This window comes from Myxine glutinosa, chromosome 12, assembly GCF_964187855.1.
Source record: "Myxine glutinosa chromosome 12, kmMyxGlut1.1, whole genome shotgun sequence".
In the NCBI taxonomy this organism is placed as follows: Eukaryota; Metazoa; Chordata; class Myxini; order Myxiniformes; family Myxinidae; genus Myxine; species Myxine glutinosa.
This window is the reverse complement of record NC_136272.1, coordinates 78,708,679-78,731,586: the sequence shown is the minus strand read 5'-3', so window position 1 is coordinate 78,731,586 and position 22,908 is coordinate 78,708,679. Positions and strand designations below refer to the sequence as shown.

Genomic DNA, 22,908 nt, shown 5'->3' with positions numbered 1-22,908 from the left:
TTGAGCGGAAACCAAACAACACACGATAAGTACGTAACTGTAAAGGCGGTTACATATAAAGCACACGGGGACCCCGACTGACGTGGACCCAGACAGACGTGGACCCAGACCGACGTGGACCCAGACCGACGTGGACCCAGACCGACGTGGACCCCGACCGACGTGGACCCAGACCAACGTGGACCCAGACCAACGTGGACCCAGACCGACGTGGACCCCGACCGACGTGTACCCAGACAGACGTGGACCCCGACCGACGTGGACCCAGACAGACGTGGATGCAGACCGATATAGACCCAGACCGACGTGGACCCAGACAGACGTGGACCCAGACAGACATGGACCCAGACAGACGTGGACCCAGACAGACGGGTATCCCGACTGGCATGGACCCAGACAGTCATGGACCCAGACAGTCATGGACCCAGACAGACGTGGACGCAGACAGACGTGGACCCAGACAGACGTGGACGCAGACAGACGTGGACCGACAGACGTGGACCCAGACAGACGTGGACCCAGACAGACGTGGACCCAGACAGACGTGGACCCAGACAGACCATGGACCCGGACAGACGTGGACCCAGACAGACGTGGACCCAGACAGACGTGGACCCAGACAGACGTGGACCCAGACAGACGGGGACCCAGACAGACGTGGACCCAGACAGACGTGGAGCCCGACCGACGTCAACCCAGGCAGACGTGGACCCGACCGACGATGACCCAGACCGACGATGACCCAGACCGACATTGACCCAGACCTATGTGGAACCAGATTGATGTTGACCCCGACCGACATTGACCCAGACCTATGTGGACCCCGACCGACGATGACCCAGACCGACGATGACCCAGACCGACGTTGACCCAGACCTATGTGGAACCAGATTGATGTTGACCCCGACCGACGTTGACCCAGACCTATGTGGAACCAGATTGATGTTGACCCCGACCGACATTGCCCCAGACCTATGTTGACCGCGACCGACATTGACCCAGACCGACGATGACCCAGACCTATGTGGAACCAGATTGATGTTGACCCCGACCGACATTGACCCAGACCTATGTTGACCCCGACCGACATTGACCCAGACCGACGATGACCCCGACCAACATTGACCCAGACCTATGTTGACCCCGACCGACATTGACCCAGGCCTATGTGGACCCCGACCGATGTGGACCTGACCAACATGGATCTGAACGATGTGAACCCCACCAACATGGACCCCGACCAACGTTGACGCAGAACGACGTCGACCTTCTCCTGCCTTTTTCACTTGCCATCACACACCCTTACCGTCACCATCGGCGTCATCTTCCTCTACTTCTTCCTCCCATTCTCCTTCCTCCTCGACGATGTGAAGAGCGTCCTCATCTTCAGAGTCGCTCTCTCCATTCACTCCAAAACGCACCAGCGCTGAACGACAATATATTAAACAGGTATAGTGAACCACGTGTAGGTACCGTGTATTACCGCGTCACGAGGTACAACAACATGTGAACAAGACACTGACCCTTGAGCTGAGGGCCACCTGTAACAATTTATGTCCAGTGATCAGTTTGTAGAACTCGAAGATCGGTTTACACGAAACTCGGGGTCTCGGCGAAGGAACGTGTGTGCGATCGGGAGAGATCGGGTCGCAAAGAGCGCGCCAAAACCAGGGGTCTTAATTATAGGTAAGCGCACGCCAGGTGAGGGTTTGATCAAGATGCACAGGGTACCAACCGACCATATGACACCTTGTGCTCGGGTTTCTTCTTTTTCGCCGTGGAGCTTCACACTCCCGTTACGTTTCACCACAGGCTGTGATCTCCCGCGCGAATAGATCGGTCGGACATGATCCACGCTCGTCTCCTTAAATTGACCGGTTGGTCTCCGATTCAAAAAGCCCAGTTAGCATGGCCGAGCATGCCCAACCCACGTAGGCCTACTCGCGGAAATGTCCGACTCCGGTCGCCAGAGCAGCCGAGACCGCGGACGGCGAGATCGTGAGGTGATCGTAGCCCGTGCACGGCGTACGCGCCAAGCGGCCGAGACCGCGGACGGCGGCATCGTGAGGTGATCGCAGCCTGTGCACGGCGTACGCGCCAAACGGCCGAGACCACGGACGGCGAGATCGTGAGGTGATCGTAGCCCGTGCACGGCGTACGCGCCAAGCGGCCGAGACCGCGGACGGCGAGATCGTGAGGTGATCGTAGCCCGTGCACGGCGTACGCGCCAAACGCGGCAGAGACCGCGGACGGCGGCATCGTGAGGTGATCGTGAGGTGATCGCAGCCCGTGCACGGCGTACGCGCCAAACGCGGCCGCTATGCGGAGTTGTGAGCGCGAAGGAGAGCATGTGGGAGGACGGGGGAGAGAGGAGTGGGGGGCGGGGGGGTAGCGAGGGGTGCCCGTGAGGTGGAAAATTAAATACTGTGGAGTCTTTTTATTTCTTTAGAAAACGATTCGAACTCAAAATTGTCTGCGTGAGAGAAAGTTGACCATGAGAAGTCGTGCCAAAGCGCTTGGAGCGTGAGGCGGCCGCAGGTCCCGTTATAATTATATAAGGGCGCGGGTGGGACGCAGGTAACGGGCCTGAGGGAAGCGCCGCCCGTGCGTACCGCTGGCGTCGTGCGTGCTGTGCGTGCGCCACGAGAGCCGCGGGCACGGACGAGGTGGGGTACGCGGGGGCACGGACGCGGACTCTCACCGTTATTCCGCTTGGGGTTCGCTTGTTTGCGCCGCTTACACCTGGGGCTGCTATCCGCCATCATCCGCTGCCTCTTGCACGGCAAGATGATCATGTCGCGCTCGGCGCGACCCGCCCGCACGGCCCTCGCCCGTCGCCGAGCCGTGGCCGCCGGCCGTGCTCGCCGTGCGGGGGGTAGAGTCGGCGCGAGCCGCGGACCCCGCCCGACTCGTGCTGCTCGCAGTTCGTGCTGTACCTTGGTGCGTCACGGTGCGGCGCGAGCGCGCGCGTGCGTGTGTGCGTCGGGCGCGCACGACGCGCGGCACCTTGCGCGCCGTGAGGCGGATGTAAAAAGCCCGTGCGCATGTCCTTCTCTCCCTCTCTCTTTCTGTCTTTGTTTATCTCTTTCTCTTGATTTCTCCTTTCGCTTTCTTCCTACTTTCTGTTTCCGTGTCTGTGCGCCCTCGTCACTGTCCGCGCCTGGCGGTGACGTGGAGCGAGCGCTTTGACCGCGGACAGCGCCGAGGATCCTTAGACACCGTGAGAACGAGTCTACCGTTCCACGGCGCCGTGTTTAACGTGGCACGTGCGCTCAGACGAGGTGCACGGCTGGACGTGCGTATGACGTAGGCAGCACGCACGAGCCCTTGCGTCGAAAAAGAACCGGAGTGGGAGGGGAGACGGCAGACGGGTGGGCTGGCTTATAGTCCGTGTGGGTTCGACGTGTTCTGCTGGCTATAGGTGAACTCACCGATTACCGATACGGGGCTGGTCTAGCGCTAGGAGGACGATACGAGCTCCATTAGACCGCTGCGCTCATGGCGGTAACTCGTGTATGAACATGAGTACAGCGACTATATAAACATGGGAGCTTTCGATGCCGTCGACTACCTGTCCGACAGAGAACGATCTATATATAGGTACGACGGTTCTTACACAAATCCCAAACAAGAAAAAGAGCAATCAGAGATTGCAAACCTTCGCCAGGATGTATTTTCAGTGGTTTTTAAGGGTTTTGTGTTAAAAATATGGCGGGCGAACCACGTGACCGATGACGTCATTATTTTTTTTTCGAAACTAATTTATTCCTAGATTATGCTCAATAAATTTCATCTTGATCGGATGAAGTTTTGTACTTGTCGAATTATGACGTCATAATGGAGGCACCTATGACATCATCATTAACATATTTTATTCCCCATGGAGAGTTCTTTACAATGAGCCACGTCTCAATTTTTTTCTATTCAGCACTTTCCGAGATCTAGAGGTGCAAAGTTTTTCGATTTTTCCAAGATGGCGGCCGAACCACGTGACCTATGACGTCATAATTATAATTAAATAATTATACAGGTGGAGTTACACCTCTGGTGAAAATTTCCTGTCAATCGGACCAACGGTTGCAGAGAAAATCATATGTTTTCTGTGCGGACAAACAGACAAACGGACTCAAATGCAATAACCTCTCATCTGGCGAGGGCAATAACATCGTCTCGCATCAGCAAGAAATCCGTCCGATCGAAACACCAATCCCACGCGTTGTCCGCATGCGTGACGTCAAGGCAATAATGAGAGTGCTTCGCTCCAGCTACGTCATGCAGTCGGTGGACGTGCAACGTGAACAGGTTGTCGCCCATGTAATGGTAAACCCCTCCACCCTTAAACGCACGACGTGTACGCTGGCGTGCATGGAGGCACTTCAAAAGCTGCAGTACATTCTCATGGAATCAAGACGTGTGTGCAATGTCTCCGCAAGTCCCGTCGGCATGAGACGTGAAGGTGGAAGGTTCACCGCGTCACGTGCTGTCGCTGCACATCGTTTTGGTGTCGCGATGTATTTATTGAGGCTGCGGCGTTAAGTTAGTGCAACTGCTATTGAGTCATTGATCACGTGCTTTCTTGTCGTCCTCGTTTGAGAATGCACTTTTATGAATGCAACCCGATCGAGCTTATAATATACATCCATCGATAGCTATAGGGCACTCGGTAGAGCGCATACCTCCACCAGGTGAGCAGTTTACCTCTTGTATCCCACTGAAAGGCTGAATCTAGAAATTCAAACCTGAACCAAAATCGAATCGGCTTATTCTTGTCACCGAACCAATTCATCCACCTAGTTTCGTCGGAAACCATACAGAAAGCACACCTCCACCTGGTTGACCCTATCTCTCAATGGTGAAGAATCACTTAAAAAATTATACTAGCCGGATCCGGATCTTCACCAAAATTGTAACCGATTCTTCCTTGTCAAACACCCAACCTCTCCACCAAGTTTCGTCCAAATCCGTCCACAACTTTTTGAGATATACTGCTTTGTATCGTTTTTGGCCATATTTCCCAATGGTGAAGAATCACTTAAAAAATTAAATAATTCTCATATCCGAATCCATATTCAGATCTTCACCAAAATCGAATCGAATCGTCCTTGGCACACACCCAACCTCTCCACCAAGTTTCGTCCAAATCCGTCCACAACCTTTTGAGATATCCTGCTTTGTATAGTTTTTGGCCCTATCTCCCAATGGTGAAGAATCACTTTAAAAATTAAATAATTCTCATATCCGAATCCATATTCAGATATTCACCAAAATTGAATCGATTCTTTCTTGTCAGACACCCAACCGGTCCACCAAGTTTCGTCCAAATCTGTCCACAACTTTTTGAGACATCCTGCTATTAGACTAGTCGGATTTCTGAGAAATGTGAATGATCGGTGCATTTTTGGGTAAAAGTTGGGAACCTCACTTTTAAACATAATTAAGCTATGCTGAATTTTATTAACCCGGTTCCCAAGCCGACTTTTGAGTTTTTGACCTTATTAGCATACAGAAAATGGCCGCCAAATTGCCATTTTTGGACAATTTCTTTGAACAAGCATTTATATATCATGTATATACATGCAGCTCTTTTACTTTAACTTTACAACTTTTACGCCAAAATGCACCTGGAAGCTTATACACGGCCTTTTTCCATAAATACGTCTCGTCTATATTATGGTTGGCGACATATTGAAAGAGACATTCAAACTGACATTGGAATTGGACACTTTAAAATGGGAAATGGTTTTAATAAGACAATGTTTCATACAACGATTTATTCTAAAATTAAGTATACATGGCCATGAAGCACAAACATTCAGGAATGTCACACATGTTGTTTTGCCAAACTACATCAAATTCATACAAGGGGTCTGATCACCACTCTGTTTCTGACAGGCCCACATTGATGTGCACCTCAACTCTGAATAGCGACATTTGCAGCGGCGAGTCTTGCATTGCTTCTGGCATGCACAACAAATCATCTCGAAGCAACTTTCTGGAATTGGACTCAGTGACATCAGAATAGGCTCTAGTCCTGAATCACCACGTTTCCATCCCATTTCCACAGGTGCAGGAAGGTCAGGTAAATCCAGTTTCCCTACTCTTAGCACTGCCACCACTTTTTCAAGGGAAACCATTAATTGCATTAAGTAGTTTTTATATACATGGTCGAGGCTCGCGGAAGAGTTAGTACTTTCTGAGTGAAAGACTTTCCTCCTGTCACAATTCTCACCTATTCCTCACTCGAAGGCTGCATTCGGGTATTCGCTCAATAATGTTCCATGGACCATACACGAGCAGCGACACTTGTTGATATTCAGAGACAAAAACCTCACAAACAAATATTTGTGCAACACCCGAAAGAATATCCAAATGCTTTTCCTTTGGGGTTCGTGAAATATTTTACCCTCATTACCCCCATCCACGAAAGTGAAATTTGTTGGAGAGGTTGGGTGTGTGACAAGAACTAATTTATTTGATTTTGGTGAAGATCTGGATCGGGATACGAGAGTTTTTACGGTGTCCGCCCGATGGTGCGAAGCCGGATGGTCCGAAGGCCCGATGGTCCGAAAAAGAAAAAAAGGTTTAGGGTTAGGGTTAGGGTTAAGATTAGGTACAATCATACTCCTTACTACATGTACTATTTTGGGTCCTTCCTTCTTTCTTTCTTTCTTTCTTTTAAATTTCTTTCATGTATGAATCTGTCTCTAAATGCAAAAATCTTTTAAAGTGAATTTGATCTTATTTTAACTGAAGATTAATACTTTGGTTTGTCACTGGCCTATGAAAATTTCATTTTTTTTCTTCTTTTCTTTTTGTCAGAAATTTATAATATTGTTCCAAACACATTGGATAATTTTAGTGTTTTGAAACGATTATAATTGTTGTTTTATATTGTCTGAAATAAACAGGATAAAATGACATTAACCCGACAGGCAAAGATACCCGCCCTATGGGCGGAGCTTCAATTGGGAAGCCCAAATGAAAAGGAAAAATATCAGAAGGCTTTTTTTATTTTAAACGATTCATATAAACATCCGTTGAATCATATCACACCCAAATCATCAAAATCTAAACAGAACATGGCACCCATTTTGAAAAAAGATTGAATTCTGCAAAACGGAAGCGGCCGCTACACGTCTTTCTCAGGCGCACGTTTATGGGTGAAGAGTGCGCGCCGAATCTGTAACATGGAAGCCGCCGCTACACCTGTTTCTCAGTCGCTTTGCACACGCTGACATGTTACTTCGGAGCCGCACGTTTATATAGGAAGAGTTCATCAGGAGTCGATCTACTCTCTCCTGGTACGTAGAATAAACAGTATTTGTAGAATTTCAACAAAAGCCACATCACTGTTCATATCAATAAATATTATTCCATCGTGTTTGGAAAAATTGGAAAACTTGGAAAAATTGGAAAAACAATATAGCCTGTTTTACTCCCAGAGGTCCCAGGAATACCCACCCAAAATGTCGTTGCGATCGGTTGAGCCGTTTTTGCGGTACCTTCGAACGGACAGACAGACATTTGGTGAATTATAGTAAGATAATGCACTCTATGGGCCATTGGGCCAGGGAGGCCCTGCAGCTTTTTGTTTTGGAATAACGTTATTATGAAAAAGTTGATCTGCATGACCTTTCCTGGAAGTTATTATAAAGTGGTGACACATATTCCTGTGTTGTTTGTAAAAAAAAATTTGTTTGGTTTTGAGAGAAAGGTGAATTCATAACACTACCCCTGATTCACACCCTATGGGCCTCCGAGGCCTGGTTAGTTATCGGCGTTATTTTCGTCTTTCTCATTTGCATGGCAAAAATACTTATTCCTGTGAATGTTACAAACACGCATTGAATCCTGTGCATGAGTCATCTGTGACGTCTTCTCGTCAGTGCAGCTTCCGGTTATCTTGTGCTTTGTGAGTTTTTCTTGACTTTGCGTTGGTTGTTTTGTCACCTTGACTTTTCGATTCATAGAACTTCAATTATTCCTTTGAACAAAGATGGGGTTGAATTCGGACCATCGAGCTGGCACCGTTTTTACAGCGTAGCCCTTCGGGCAGAGCCGTCGAGAACAGAGTTTGTATGTATGAATGTATGTATGTCCCATTAAACGTATACCAATCAGAGCTAAGAATCTGGTCACATGACATGACATGAGGGTTATGTGATCACGTCTGATGTCATTACGGCGGTCCTGTCATATATCACAATCGCCATGCTCTACCTTCACGTTTTTCATTCAGTGTGAAACATAAACAAACCGATTGTTAAAATGATCATCAAATATCGAAAGCATCGGCGTTACGTCTCTTCCAACAATAGGGTACGTATAGGCCTTAGGCGTTATGACTCACCGTCCGCTTCCGACAAATTAAACCCAGGTTTCTTAATACAGTGGTATCGTTTCAGTTGTATCGTTTTCGTAATAATAATAATATTATAGTACATATAACCATAACACTTTAATCCCAATGTCGTGAATGGAAAGTTGATGGATTGAAGCGGTGTAACCGCGGAAGTAAGGAATTCACCTCGATTTTTAAAAAATAATATAATTTTCGTAATAATAACGTAACGTTAGTATTATAGTAAATGTAATCGTAACACTAATCCCTTTGTAGTGACTGCAACGTTACTGGAGGCTATATATATATATATATATATATATATATATATATATATATATATATATATATATATATATATATATATATATATATATATATATATATATATATATATATATATATATATATATATATATATATATATAAAATATATATATATATATATATATATATATATATATATATATATATATATATATATATATATATAGTCATGTGAAAAAGTAAGTACACCCCATGTAAAGTTTTGACTTTTTCAACATATTTCAACATACAGCTATTTGATCTTCATTTCAACAATATTTAAGAAATAAAGGTGATATAATATAACAAATATCATGAAACATTTACATTTTGTAGTCCATTGTATAATTTAAATAAACATAAATGCAAATTTCGCATGTGGAAAAAGTAAGTACACCCTTGGCTCTAATAGGTGGTATTGCCCCCTTTTGCAGAAACAACCTCAAGTAGGCGTTTCTTAGAACTGTCTACCAGTCTCTGACATCGACTGGGAGAAATTTTTGCCCACTCCTCCATGCAGAATTCTTTCAGCTGTGCGATGTTTGAGGGGTTTCTTGCATGCACAGCTCGTTTCAAATCCCCCCACAACATCTCGATGGGATTTAGATCCGGGCTTTGACTTGGCCATTCCAGAACCCTCCATTTCTTTCTTTTCAGCCATTCCTTGGTGGATTTACTGGTATGTTTAGGGTCATTGTCATGTTGCAAGGTCCACCTTCGGTTGAGCTTCAACTCTCCGACAGATGGCCTCACATTATCCTCAAGCACCCTCTGGGACAATGAAGAATTCATCGTGGATTCGATGATGGTGAGCTGCCCAGGCCCTGATGCAGCAAAGCTGCCCCAAACCATAATATTTCCACCACCATGCTTTACAGTTGGTATCAGGTTCTTTTGGTCAAATGCTGTCTTTGGTTTTTGCCAAACATGTCTTCTGGTACTGTGGCCAAATAACTCCACCTTTGACTCATCTGTCCAGAGCACATTGTTCCAGAAATGCTGGTCTTTGCCTAGGTGTTCATTGGCAAACTTTAGTCTTGCCCTGATGTTCTTTCTGGACAGCTAAGGTTTCCTCCTGGTACACATCCCATGTAGATCAAATTTGTGCAGCCTCTTTCTAATGGTAGACTAGTGCACTTTGACATCAACAGTGCCAAGAGCTACCTGTAGGTCCCGTGATGACATTCTGGGATTCTTAGACACTTCTTTCAGCATCTTGCGGTCTGCTCTCGGGCTGAACTTGCTGGGGCGGCCTGGCCTGAACAAGCTGGCAGTTGTTTGGAATCTTCTCCACTTGTAGATGATCTTCCGGACAGTTGAATGATTGATTTCAAATTGTTTGGAGATCTTTTAAAATCCCTTCCCAGACTCGTAGGCATCTTTCACCTTCTTTCTGAAGGCCCCAGAGAGCTCTTTTGATCTAGGCATGGTGACGCCGCACACTTCAACAACAAAGAGCAAACCAAACTAAATGTCTGAGGTTTAAATAAGACAGGTTCCTCCAAGATCTTCTCTAACGATGTTCTAATCATTTGCACCTGAGCTGGTGCACCTGATTCTAATTTTAGGTATTCGAAGTAGTGATAAATGTAGGGGTGTACTTACTTTTTCCACATGCGAAATTTGCATTTATGTTTATTTAAATTATACAATGGACTACAAAATGTAAATGTTTCATGATATTTGTTATATTATATCACCTTTATCTATCAATATTGTTGAAATGAAGATCAAATAGCTGTATGTTGAAATATGTTGAAAAAGTCAAAACTTTACATGGGGTGTACTTACTTTTTCACGTGACTGTATATATATAGGTTAGGGTGCTGGCTTGGGATCCTAGGATCCTGGGTTCGAATCCCGGTCGATCACCGAATTAACGCCAGGGGGGTTGACTCAGCCTGTCATACCTTCCGAGGTCGGCAAATTGAGTACTAGTTCACTGGTAATTCCCTGTGTGTCGCAGGAGGCGAATAACAACGCAGGAAGGACATCCGGCCATAAAACATTGCTTCAAAAAGGGGACCATGGTGCCCGAACAAGGCCAACCCCTGCTCTGCAGGGAAAAATAGCCTCTAAAGGTGGTCCTTTTTTATATATATTAAAGTAGCAGAAGTTTTGTGTCTGGCCGTCATGCTTTGTCATTATGTATATGATGGCATTACGACGTAAACAACCGCTCACTTCGAGTTCGGCAGGAAAGGTCATTCCTCTTTGGGGTATATAGATTACAGTCGATCTGTGGTCGGGTCTCAACAACATTAGGTGTGTTCATTTACCAAGTTTCTTGTGGAGAGATTGCCAAGTGGTTTAAGCATTCGAGCAAGCATTCCATTCAAAACCATTAAGGAACGGCTGGCTTGGCAAGCGCTAGCTAGCTGCTTGGTAAATGAGCACACCTCCAACCCCTGTGGGGTATATAGATTACAGTAGATCTTCGCTCAGTTCTGCAAGTAAAGCTTCCATCATGGATGTCTGGCTTCCTCCAAATTTCTTTGTTTGATGTTATAAATAGCATTAGCGACTGTTTAAAAAGCTAATCATGTGTGTTTGTGGTTTATAATATTTTACAAGCCCGGCTACGCCGCTGTTAGACTTTTGGTCTTGTTTTTTTATTACCACCGCCACCAAAGGTGGATGGAGGTTCTGTTTTCACTCCTCTCTGTTTGTGACAAGATATCTCAAAACGTTGTGGACGGATTCGGACAAAATTTGGTGGACAGGTTGGGTGTCTGACAAGGACGATTCGATTCGATTTTGGTGAAGATCTGAATATGTATTCGGATATAAGAATTATTTAAATTTTTAAGTGATTCTTCACCATTGGGAGGTAGGGCCAAAAACGATACATAGCGGGATATCTCCAAAAGTTATGGATGGATTTGGACGAAACTTGTTGGACAGGTTGTGTGTGTGACAAGGAAGAATCAATTCAAATTTGGTGAAGATCCGGATCCGGCTAGTATAATTTTTTAATGAGTGATATGGCCAACCAGGTGGAGGTGTGCTCTCTACTGAGTGCCGTTCTAGTTTGTACAAGTTTTGCTTCAATTATTTGCCATCACTATTATTTACATTTTATAAATGTTGCATCTCTGTCTATGATAATATGACATGCATGCTCTCTCTCATGTGTACATGCCACAGCTCCAACTTACAGTCATCTTAAACTCCTCGACAAATCTGAAAGTAAGTTGAAAGTTCTGCCTCCGAGCTAGCTCGGTGTGAAAGTTCTAGCACCCACCTGTCCGGTTTACCCTTTAATGTTCATACATTTCAAATTACTGAGCTTATGATAATCATGATTTATGATATCCATGATTGGAGTCAAGATCGAGATTTCAGGTGGTGGTACAAATCATGATGAACACTCTGGCTGAATCCACTGACCTGGCCGAAGGTACATCTGTATCCTGTTAAAACTTTGTGTAATTTATTCACGAGGTGTTACGGTACCTGTAGGCTATAGTGCTCATGTGCTGATCTTTAACTGATTTCACTCCGCTGGCAGGTTGGGTAGTGTAAATTGTGGGCCTCGACTACCATGATTGTAGCCAACGGGAAGGCGTTAAGTCAGTGAGTGTGAGGCCAGCCACCTCACTACCCATTGGCTGGTAAAAGGAGCTGTACTAAAAATACATGCCGCATGCCGGTGCAGGGCACACATGTTGCCTTGGTAGGGTCCGTAGCGCATGTTGCCACAAACTTATATTGCATTGTGACCATCGCAGTAACATATGTTTGCTTGGACACTATGTTCCTCCTTTGTCCAGAAATGGATGAAGCTAATTCAGAGCTGGCCAGGTTTCAACCTCAAGCCACTTGCTAGCTGAATCCTGTGTTGACCAATGTTGGTTGAGTATTAACGTGTTTTTTCTTCCTTTGTCGCTCCTCCTCCTCCCTAAACAGGAAGTTCCAACACTGAAAACATTTAAACAAGAGGCAGCACAAGAAGCATTGGTAGTTTGGGATTCAAAACTAACTCTTTTCCTCTTTCTCTTTTCTCTTTTCTCCCTCCTCTGGAACAAACTCCTTCACTCCCTTCAATCCCACTCCTCCCTCCACGTCTTTAAAACAGCTGTTCACCACCATCTCTTATCTTCCCCCATCCAAAACCTTGATCTTTTCTACCCCCACTAATTTCACCCCAGATTCACTTTTTTGAAATACCAACTTCTGTCCTGGAATTTCTTGCAGTGTCCTTGTGTTTTATACTTCTCCCAACCCTCCCCCCCTTCCCACACCTCCTCCCCACAAGCCCTCCCACAGATCTCCCGATGTCCCTGCTCTCAAATGTTGTGTTTTTGTGCTTCCCCTTCTGTCACCATCTTGTCTACCTCTACCCTTATTATATGTTTTGTGTGTCTGTTTGATTTTTTTTTGTATGATAAATGTTAGCTCTTACACGAGCCTCGATCCTGTATACAAATATATATATATATATATATATATATATATATTGTGGCTTCCAATTATCATGGTATATTCAGAATGTGCTCAAAATACCTGTTATAATATTGAATCTACCTTAGATGTTGTATATTTATTACATACACAGAATGGCATGGGGTAAGTGGGATAAATTGAGAAAATGAAGAGAAGGGAGGCTAATTGGAGAGAAAGGAGGATAATAGGTGAGAGGGAGAGGTCGGGTAGTGGGAGAGAAAGGAGAGTGTGGGAGAAGCGGGAGAGAAAGGAAAACGTTTGTGTGCAGAAAAGAATACGTGTAGAGAGGGGAGTGGGAGATTCAAAGGTTTCACCTTATTTTGTGTACGTGATAAGTAGATACCGTGAATGTGCCATGGACAGGAGAATAATGGCAGAACTTTTAACATGGGGAAATTATTTAAATTATGGCGATGAAATGAAAAAGGGCAAGATAAAGGCAAAGGGAAATAGTGTGTAAAGCGAGGGATGAAGGTATGAGAGCATACGGAGGTAGGGAAGGGAGTCTGAGGCAAAAGGAAAGGTGTGGGGAGGGGAGAATTGAAAGGAAGGAAGGGGAGGAGGATTGGGGGAAGCTATGACAGAAAGAGGGGAAAAGACAGAGGTGGTGGATGCAGTCTTGTATTTATAATCTTGCGAATAAAATGCAATTTGAAAAGAAGCTCAAAAGGTAGAGGTAGAAGGGGATGAGTAGGGCACACACACACACACACACACACACACACACACACACACACACACACACACACACACACACACACACACACACACACACACACACACACATCTGATCAATCTCTGGGGTCTTAAGATGGAAGGAGGAGTAGGTCCGGTAGTGTGGATGGGAGTGTGGGAAAAGTGTAATTGTCAGTGGAGTTGAGCATCAGAGCCTCACAGTCACAACTACCCTTTTGTCAAACCGTCACATCGTGATGATTAAAAGGTTTTTTTTCTCCTGGAGAGAAGTGGCAGCTGGCAGTGGTGGAGGGGTGGTTTTCAACAGGAAGTGATTCTTCACTGCTGAGAGGATGGGAAAGGTTTGGTGGGGGATAAAGGGCGGTGGAGGGAGGGAAATCACAGAAGGTCGCTGCATAGCAATCCCCACCCACTCTCTGCTACCTTTCCCCATTCCTCCATCACCCTCCCACTATCCTGAGTGCCATGGGTTAATCAGCTAGTAGCAAGTAATTTAATTAGTGTATACAGTGTGCTTGGGTGCTTTGAACATTGGTGCTGTTCATGTGGTTCTGCGTTAGCTGAGAGTGCTGATTTTATTGGAACCTTTTGTGGGGATATTCACCGTGGGTGCTTTGAGTCTGGATGTTGAAACACTGCAATGGAAAGAAGACTCGAAAATTGATCTCCCCATCAGAGGTAACATCACCGCCATCAGTTATAACATCACTGTGAGCTGCAATAACATAACTACATTTTGGGTTGTAACATCGGTTATAACATCACTGTGCGCTGCAATAACATCACTACACATTGGGCTGTGGCATCAGTTATAACATCAATGTGCGCTGCAATAACAGCATTACATATGGGTTGTGGCATCAGTTATAACATCACTGTGCGCTGCAATAACATCACTACATATGGGTTGTGACATCAGTTATAACATCTCTGTGCGCTGTAACATCACCATTAGCTGTAACTTCATCAGCAGCTATGTAACGTCACCATCAGTTTTATAAGCTCACTGTAAGCTGTAGAATCGCCATTAGTTATATAATCACTGTGAGCTGTAACATCAACATTAGCTGTAACTTCATCAGCAGCTGTGTAACATCACCATCAGTTATATAATCTCACTGTAAGCTGTAGAATCATCATCAGTTATATAATCTCTGTGAGCTGTAACATCACCATTAGCTGTAACTTCATCAGCAGCTGTGTAACATCACCATCAGTTTTATAAGCTCACTGTAAGCTGTAGAATCACCATCAGTTATATAATCACTGTGAGCTGTAACATCACTATTAGGTGTAACTTCATCAGCAGCTGTGTAACATCACCATGAGTTATATAAGCTCACTGTAAGCTGTAGAATCACCATCAGTTATATAATCACTGTGAGCTGTAACATCACCATTAGGTGTAACTTCATCAGCAGCTGTGTAACATCACCATCAGTTATATAATCTCACTGTAAGCTGTAGAATCACCATCAGTTATATAATCACTGTGAGCTGTAGAATCACCATCAGTTATATAAATCACTGTGAGCTGTAGAATCACCATCAGTTATATAATCACTGTGAGCTGTAACATCACCATCAGTTATATAATCACTGTGAGCTGTAACATCACCATTAGGTGTAACTTCATCATCAGCTGTGTAACATCACCATCAGTTATATAATCACTGTAAGCTGTAGAATCACCATCAGTTATATAATCACTGTGAGCTGTAGAATCAGCATCAGTTATATAAGCTCACTGTAAGCTGTAGAATCACCATCAGTTATATAATCTCACTGTAAGCTGTATAATCACCATCAGTTATATAAGCTCACTGAAAGCTGTAGAATCACCATCGGTTATATAAGCTCACTGTAAGCTGTATAATCACCATCAGTTATATAAGCTCACTGTAAGCTGTAGAATCACCATCATTTATATAAGCTCACTGTAAGCTGTATAATCACCATCAGTTATATAATCTCACTGTAAGCTGTAGAATCACCATGAGTTATATAATCTCTGTGAGCTGTAACATCACCATTAGGTGTAACTTCATCATCAGCTGTGCAACATCACCATCAGTTATATAATCACTGTGAGCTGTAACATCACCATTCGGTGTAACTTCATCATCAGCTGTGTAACATCACCATCAGTTATATAATCACCGTGAGCTGTAACATCACCATCAGTTATATAATCACTGTGAGCTGTAACATCACCATCAGTTATATAATCACTGTGAGCTGTAACATCACCATTAGGTGTAACTTCATCATCAGCTGTGTACCATCAGTCCATCAGCATCAGTTATATAATCACTGTGAGCTGTAACATCACCATTGGGTGTAACTTCATCAGCAGCTGTGTAACATCACCATCAGTTATATAATCACTGTGAGCTGTAACATCACCATTAGGTGTAACTTCATCATCAGCTGTGTAACATCACCATCAGTTATATAATCACTGTGAGCTGTAACATCACCATCAGTTATATAATCACTGTGAGCTGTAACATCACCATCAGTTATATAATCACTGTGAGCTGTAACATCACCATTAGGTGTAACTTCATCATCAGCTGTGTAACATCACCATCAGTTATATAATCTCACTGTAAGCTGTAGAATCACCATCAGTTATATAATCACTGTGAGCTGTAACATCACCATTAGGTGTAACTTCATCATCAGCTGTGTAACATCACCATCAGTTATATAATCTCACTGTGAGCTGTAACATCACCATTAGCTGTAACATCATCATCAGCTGTGTAACATCAGCATCAGTTATTTAAGCTCACTGAAAGCTGTAGAATCATCATCAGTTATATAATCTCTGTGAGCTGTAACATCACCATTAGCTGTAACTTCATCAGCAGCTGTGTAACATCACCATCAGTTATATAATCACTGTGAGTTGTAACATCACCATTAGGTGTAACTTCATCATCAGCTGTGTAACATCACCATCAGTTATATAATCACTGTGAGCTGTAACATCACCATTAGGTGTAACTTCATCATCAGCTGTGTAACATCACCATCAGTTTTATAAGCTCACTGTAAGCTGTAGAATCACCATCAGTTATATAATCACTGTGAGCTGGAACATCACCATTAGCTGTAACTTCATCAGCAGCTGTGTAACATCACCATCAGTTATATAAGCTCACTGTAAGCTGTAGAATCACCATCAGTTATATAATCACTGTGAGCTGTAACATCACCATTAGCTGTAACATCACCATCAGTTATATAATCTCACTGTAAGCTGTAGAATCATCATCAGTTGTATAATCACTGTGAGCTGTAACATCACCATTAGCTGTAACTTCATCATCAGCTGTGTACCATCAGCATCAGTTATATAAGCTCACTGTAAGCTGTAGAATCAGCATCAGTTATATAAGCTCACTGTAAGCTGTAGAATCAGCATCAGTTATATAATCACTTTTAGCTGTAACATCACCATCAGGTTATATAAGCTCACTGTAAGCTGTAGAATCACCATCAGTTATATCAGCTCACTGTAAGCTGTATAATCACCATCAGTTATATAATCTCACTGTAAGCTGTAGAATCATCATCAGTTGTATAATCACTGTGAGCTGTAACATCACCATTAGCTGTAACTTCATCATCAGCTGTGTACCATCAGCATCAGTTATATAAGCTCACTGTAAGCTGTAGAATCAGCATCAGTTATATAAGCTCACTGTAAGCTGTAGAATCACCATCAGTTATATAATCCCTGTGAGCTGTAACATCACCATTAGCTGTAACATCACCATCAGTTATATAATCTCACTGTAAGCTGTAGAATCATCATCAGTTGTATAATCACTGTGAGCTGTAACATCACCATTAGCTGTAACTTCATCATCAGCTGTGTACCATCAGCATCAGTTATATAAGCTCACGGTAGGCTGTAGAATCAGCATCAGTTATATAAGCTCACTGTAAGCTGTAGAATCACCATCAGTTATATAAGCTCACTGTAAGCTGTAGAATCAGCATCAGTTATATAAGCTCACTGTAAGCTGTAGAATCAGCATCAGTTATATAAGCTCACTGTAAGCTGTAGAATCAGCATCAGTTATATAAGCTCACTGTAAGCTGTAGAATCAGCATCAGTTATATAAGCTCACTGTAAGCTGTAGAATCAGCATCAGTTATATAAGCTCACTGTAAGGTGTAGAATCAACATCAGTTGTATAATCACTGTGAGCTGTAGAATCAGCATCAGTTATATAAGCTCACTGTAAGCTGTAGAATCACCATCAGTTATATTAGCTCACTGTAAGCTGTAGAATCAGCATCAGTTATATAAGCTCACTGTAAGCTGTAGAATCACCATCAGTTATATAAGCTCACTGTAAGCTGTAGAATCACCCTCAGTTATATGAGCTCACTGTAAGCTGTAGAATCACCATCAGTTATATAAGCTCACTGTAAGCTGTAGAATCACCATCAGTTATATAAGCTCACTGTAAGCTGTAGAATCAGCATCATATGGCTGCAAGATGTCTGTTACAAGCCAAGACAGACCTCGTGATGAACATGCACACTTGGTGGCTCTGTTCCATGGGCCAGTTTAGGAACGCGGGTGCAGACAAACCCTGTCCTGTTACTGCGGCCCAAGTGATGACGACAACGGGCGCCTCATTAAACATGTGCTGTCACTTTCATGCTCAGGTCAAAGGTTAGGATCCAGCGCCACTGCGAACACTCCGGGCGAGGTTCCAGCGGAAAAAAATCAGCTACATAAAAACGACCACTGGTCTCGGGGTTGGACTCCATTTGATCGTAGCCAATCAAAAGTCTCTTGAGAGGTTAATGATAACAATCAGGAAGATGAATATCATCATGAAGGGTTCGTTTAGATATGTGCTAAATATGTGTCGGTGTCGGTGAAGGACAGCTTTTGTCTGGCAGCAATTTTGACGTCGGCATACTTGGGGTGGGGTTTGGGGGGAAGAAAGTGAATGCACCAAACACAGCAATGTTTATCCCTCGAACAGAAGTGTGGGTGAAGCAACACAGCAATGAAAACCTGCTCTTCACTGGGTGGCCTAGTTGGTGGGGGTTGGTGAGGGATGCTCATGAGGTTCAAATCCAGCTTGTTGTCTGACGTTACACGACTGAGGAGGAATTATAATCCATCAGATTTCGCTTCGCCAAAGACAATCCCATTTTGGAGCTCGAATGTGAGAATGTTTTTGTCAGAGTTGAACCACCGGCTGATTCAGAGACATGGAAGATGAAACTACCGATATGATGAAGGGAAGCTGAAGAATAAGCGAGTTAAAGTCGCTGGAAAAGCAGTTCAGCTGTTACGATGGCGGAAATGCCGGACAAACCGACAGCTGGGCCGCCCGGCTGTGAGTTCGCTTAACTCTCTGCCTCTTCCTGCTCCTACAGCTGACACACACGCAGACAACCAACCACGTACCTGTCCCGTACACTCACACAATTTCTCATCATAGGTGACCACGATACCATTCCTAATAACCTGCCATCCCATATAAAGCCATACAAGCCCCATATGGCATCCCCTCACACCAACACCACCATATTCTGCAGCAGACTTTTCATGAAGACAAGTACCCCAGAAGACGAATATTGATAAGACAGGCCGCTTTAACAAACCACTAATGAAGATTATATCAACGCAATGAAGACATAAATAAATTGTTTGAAGAGATATTTTCAAATTGAAGCTCCTAAATATGGCACTCCCTCATCCAGCCAACATCCATCAGCGCAGATTCCATTACGGATATGTTCACCTTTATTTCTCACGCAGCATTTCCAGCTTTAGCTAAGTCATGTGCTTGTTCTACTTTGTTCCAAACACGTGACAATTCACGGTGTGCATCTACCATAGATGGACCTGTTTCACCACGAGTTGCAGAAGATGTTAAAGTACTGTAGATTAGCGTTTTTGCATGCTGCAGCACTAGGCCAAAGTTTTTCTTTCCCCAAGCAGTGAAATTAAAAGGAGTGCACGCACATCTGCTCACATCTGAGAGGGGGAGGAATCGGTTGCTGCGTTGCGAAGCTCTGTGCTTTGCTGGCTCAGTATTCCCTCGGTATTACGGACTAGGGTTACTTTGGACAAGTTTTATCTGAGCTACAGCACAAAATTTGTCCTCAATTGACCAATGGAAGCTTTCACCAGCATATTTTTTTCCTAAATTCCCAAACAAATAAAGGAGTGTGTTTTCAACAGGTGAAAAATACTCGTTCATGGTCTGGTTAGGGTATGTACTTGTCTTGCATGTGTCTTACTATCATTCACCAAATGTCTGTCTGTCTGTTCCCAGGTACCGCAAAAACGGCTCAGCCGATCGCAATGATATTTTGGGTGGGTAATGCTGGGACACCCTGGAGTAAAATGGGCTATATATGGTTTTTCCAATTTTTCCAAACACGATGGAATAATATTTACCGACATGAATAGTGATGTGACTTTTGTTGAAATTCTACAAATACTGTTTCGATTTTGATGATTTGCGTGTGATATGATTTAACGGATGTTTATATGAATCATCTCTCTTCTCTCTTCTCTCTTCTCTCTATATTATAAAAGAAAGTTTTTGTTTGTTTATCTGCGCAAGCTAATCTCCTGAACAGTGAAAGATAGGAGGAAACCACTAATACAAAAAATGTCGGGACAGGCCCTGGGAAGGTTTTAGGCGAGGTGGCGAGGCCGGTTGAGGCCGCCTCGGCCGGGCTGGGCCCATTTCGCAATTAAAAGCCGACCTGAATTATAGTAGTCAATCTTCAACGGCCGCGAGTAAAAGCTGAATTATGGTAGTAAATTCATTCAAAAAGAACCAAAAATGTCGGGACGGGCCCCGGGAACGTTATAGGCTAGGTGGCGAGGCTGGTCGACGCTGCCTCGGCCGGGCTGGGCCCATTTCGCAATTAAAAGCCGAGCTGAATTATAGTACTCAATCTTCTACGGCCGCGAGTAAAATCTGAATTATAGTAGTAAATTCATTCAAAAAGAACCAAAAATGTCGGGACGGGCCCCGGGAAGGTTATAGGCTAGGTGGCGAGGCTGGTCGACGCTGCCTCGGCCGGGCTGGGCCCATTTCGCAATTAAAAGCCGAGCTGAATTATAGTACTCAATCTTCTACGGCCGCGAGTAAAATCTGAATTATGGTAGTAAATTCATTCAAAAAGAACCAAAAATGTCGGGACGGGCCCCGGGAACGTTATAGGCTAGGTGGCGAGGCTGGTCGACGCTGCCTCGGCTGGGCTGGGCCCATTTCGCAATTAAAAGCCGAGCTGAATTATAGTACTCAATCTTCTACGGCCGCGAGTAAAATCTGAATTATAGTAGTAAATTCATTCAAAAAGAACCAAAAATGGCGGGACGGGCCCCGGGAAGGTTATAGGCCGCCTCGACCGGGCTGGGCCCATTTCGCAATTAAAAGCTGAGCTTAATTATAGGAGTCAATCTTCTACGGCCACGAGTAAAAGCTGAATTATGGTAGTAAATTCATTCAAAAAGAACCCGGGAAACGCCGGGTGCATTCAGCTAGTTTAAAATAAAAAAACCTTCAATTTCTGATATTTTTCCTTTTCATTTGGGCCTCCCAATTGAAACCCCGCCCATAGGGCGGGTACCGTTGCTAGTTATATATAATACAATTTATGGGCTCTTTGATGAACTTGATGAGATTGTCAAATAAATGAATACTGTGCAACCATATAATCACATATTAGACTCAGCCTTGGTGACATGATGGTTAGAGTGTCCGCCCTGAGCCTATAAGGTCGGTAGCTGGAACCCTGACCAAGTCATACCAAAGACCATTTAAAAATGGTACTTGCGGCTTCCTTGCTTGATGTTCAGCATTTAGAAAGGACAAACAACATAACTTAGAAATTCTAGCACAGGCTCTGATGGACCTCATAGCCTCTGCCTGCATCAAAGTTCCTTTGGTGGGCGGGGTTATGTTTTCACCCCTGTTGTGTTTTTTGTCTGTCTGTCTGTCTGTGAACAGGAAATCTCAAACAGTTGTGAACGGATTCGGACGAAATTTGGTGGAGAGATTGGGTGGGTGACGAGGAAAAATTGATTTAAGTTTTGTGAAAATCCAGATCAGATCATTTTTTAAAAGTGATTCTTAGATTACCACTGAAGGATAGGGCTAAAAATGATATAACATGATATCTCAAGAAGTTGTGAACATATTCGGACAAAACTAGGTGGACAGGTTGGGGGTGTGACAAGGACCAACTGATTCGATTTTTCTTCAGGTCTGGACACAGATCCGGCCTATCAGTGGCATACAAAACGTAAACTTTTCAACCTGGCGGAGGTATGCGCTCCACCGATTGTCGTTCTAGAACAGTTTACTACTAGTTCTAGAATAAGAGTTCAGTTCTAGAATAAGATGATCCGATTCCGCCAAGATGATAAGACAAATGTTCATTAAGATAAATGTTCTCTGTAACGTGTGTCGTTTGAGCTTAATGAAGAGTCGATTGGACAGTCACACAACCTCCCGTCCCACACAGTTTGGTAACACATTTGGTCATGCTTCACACTTATTTTATGTGTAAAAAATATGATTAAATTGTGAAGTGTGTTAGAAAAAACAACGCACTAAATGAGACGATAATCATCCTGGAAAGAAATCGTGAATGAGATTCATCCAATGTGACCATTTACCAATTGAATGAAAAGCTAGCATGAAGCTGTTTCATTTATCGTTTATTCTGTTTTACCCGCCCATTGATTTATTCATCAAATTCTCACTCAAAACATTTTCATCCCATTTTAATTTTCGACACCAATCCTTCCACACTGTGACCCATTCTCAATTACCTTCTCACGCTAACAATTTGACACTCCTGTGATTAATTCCGACTCTTCCATCATGTTATTTTTGAATGAGGCTTCCAGGCTTTGAATATGGAAGTCTAATGTTCTTCTTGTGATTATTATTATTCCAAATTTAATCAATTCTATTTATCGGAGACCTATACACAGATAAACGTATAGCTTCACAGCATGTTACAAGTCATCAGATCTGGTGCATAACCTTCCAGGAACCTGATTGATAGAAAGACATGGTGGCCATCTTGGATTTATGAACTTTAGG

General features: G+C 43.9%; 1 protein-coding gene and 1 long non-coding RNA gene across 5 annotated transcripts in view; one reads left to right on the top strand and one right to left on the bottom strand.

Moving 5' to 3' along the window:
• The window catches only part of LOC137418823 (zinc finger E-box-binding homeobox 1), a 139,153-nt gene extending 135,889 nt beyond the window's left edge, over positions 1-3,264 (bottom strand). For 2 of the 3 annotated variants that reach the window (XM_068104958.2, XM_068104959.2), the window contains exons 1-2: positions 2,702-3,261; positions 1,307-1,426 (exon numbers count right to left, since the gene is read on the bottom strand). In XM_068104958.2, coding sequence (XP_067961059.1) covers positions 1,307-1,426; positions 2,702-2,795 — 214 coding nt within the window. In that variant the 5' untranslated portion in view covers positions 2,796-3,261. Of the gene's footprint in view, positions 1-1,306; positions 1,427-2,701 lie in introns of all 3 variants that reach the window. The other variant, XR_013620948.1, reaches the window with a different exon arrangement.
• Positions 1,335-12,855, top strand: LOC137418824 (uncharacterized). 2 transcript variants are annotated; one of them, XR_010982720.2, is made up of 4 exons: positions 1,335-1,449; positions 5,893-6,079; positions 10,614-10,728; positions 12,557-12,855. It is a non-coding gene; the product is annotated as an uncharacterized LOC137418824 (long non-coding RNA). The 2 variants fall into 2 exon arrangements; XR_010982719.2 differs by lacking the exon at positions 1,335-1,449 and adding an exon at positions 4,261-4,456.
• The last annotated feature ends 10,053 nt before the right edge of the window (positions 12,856-22,908 follow it).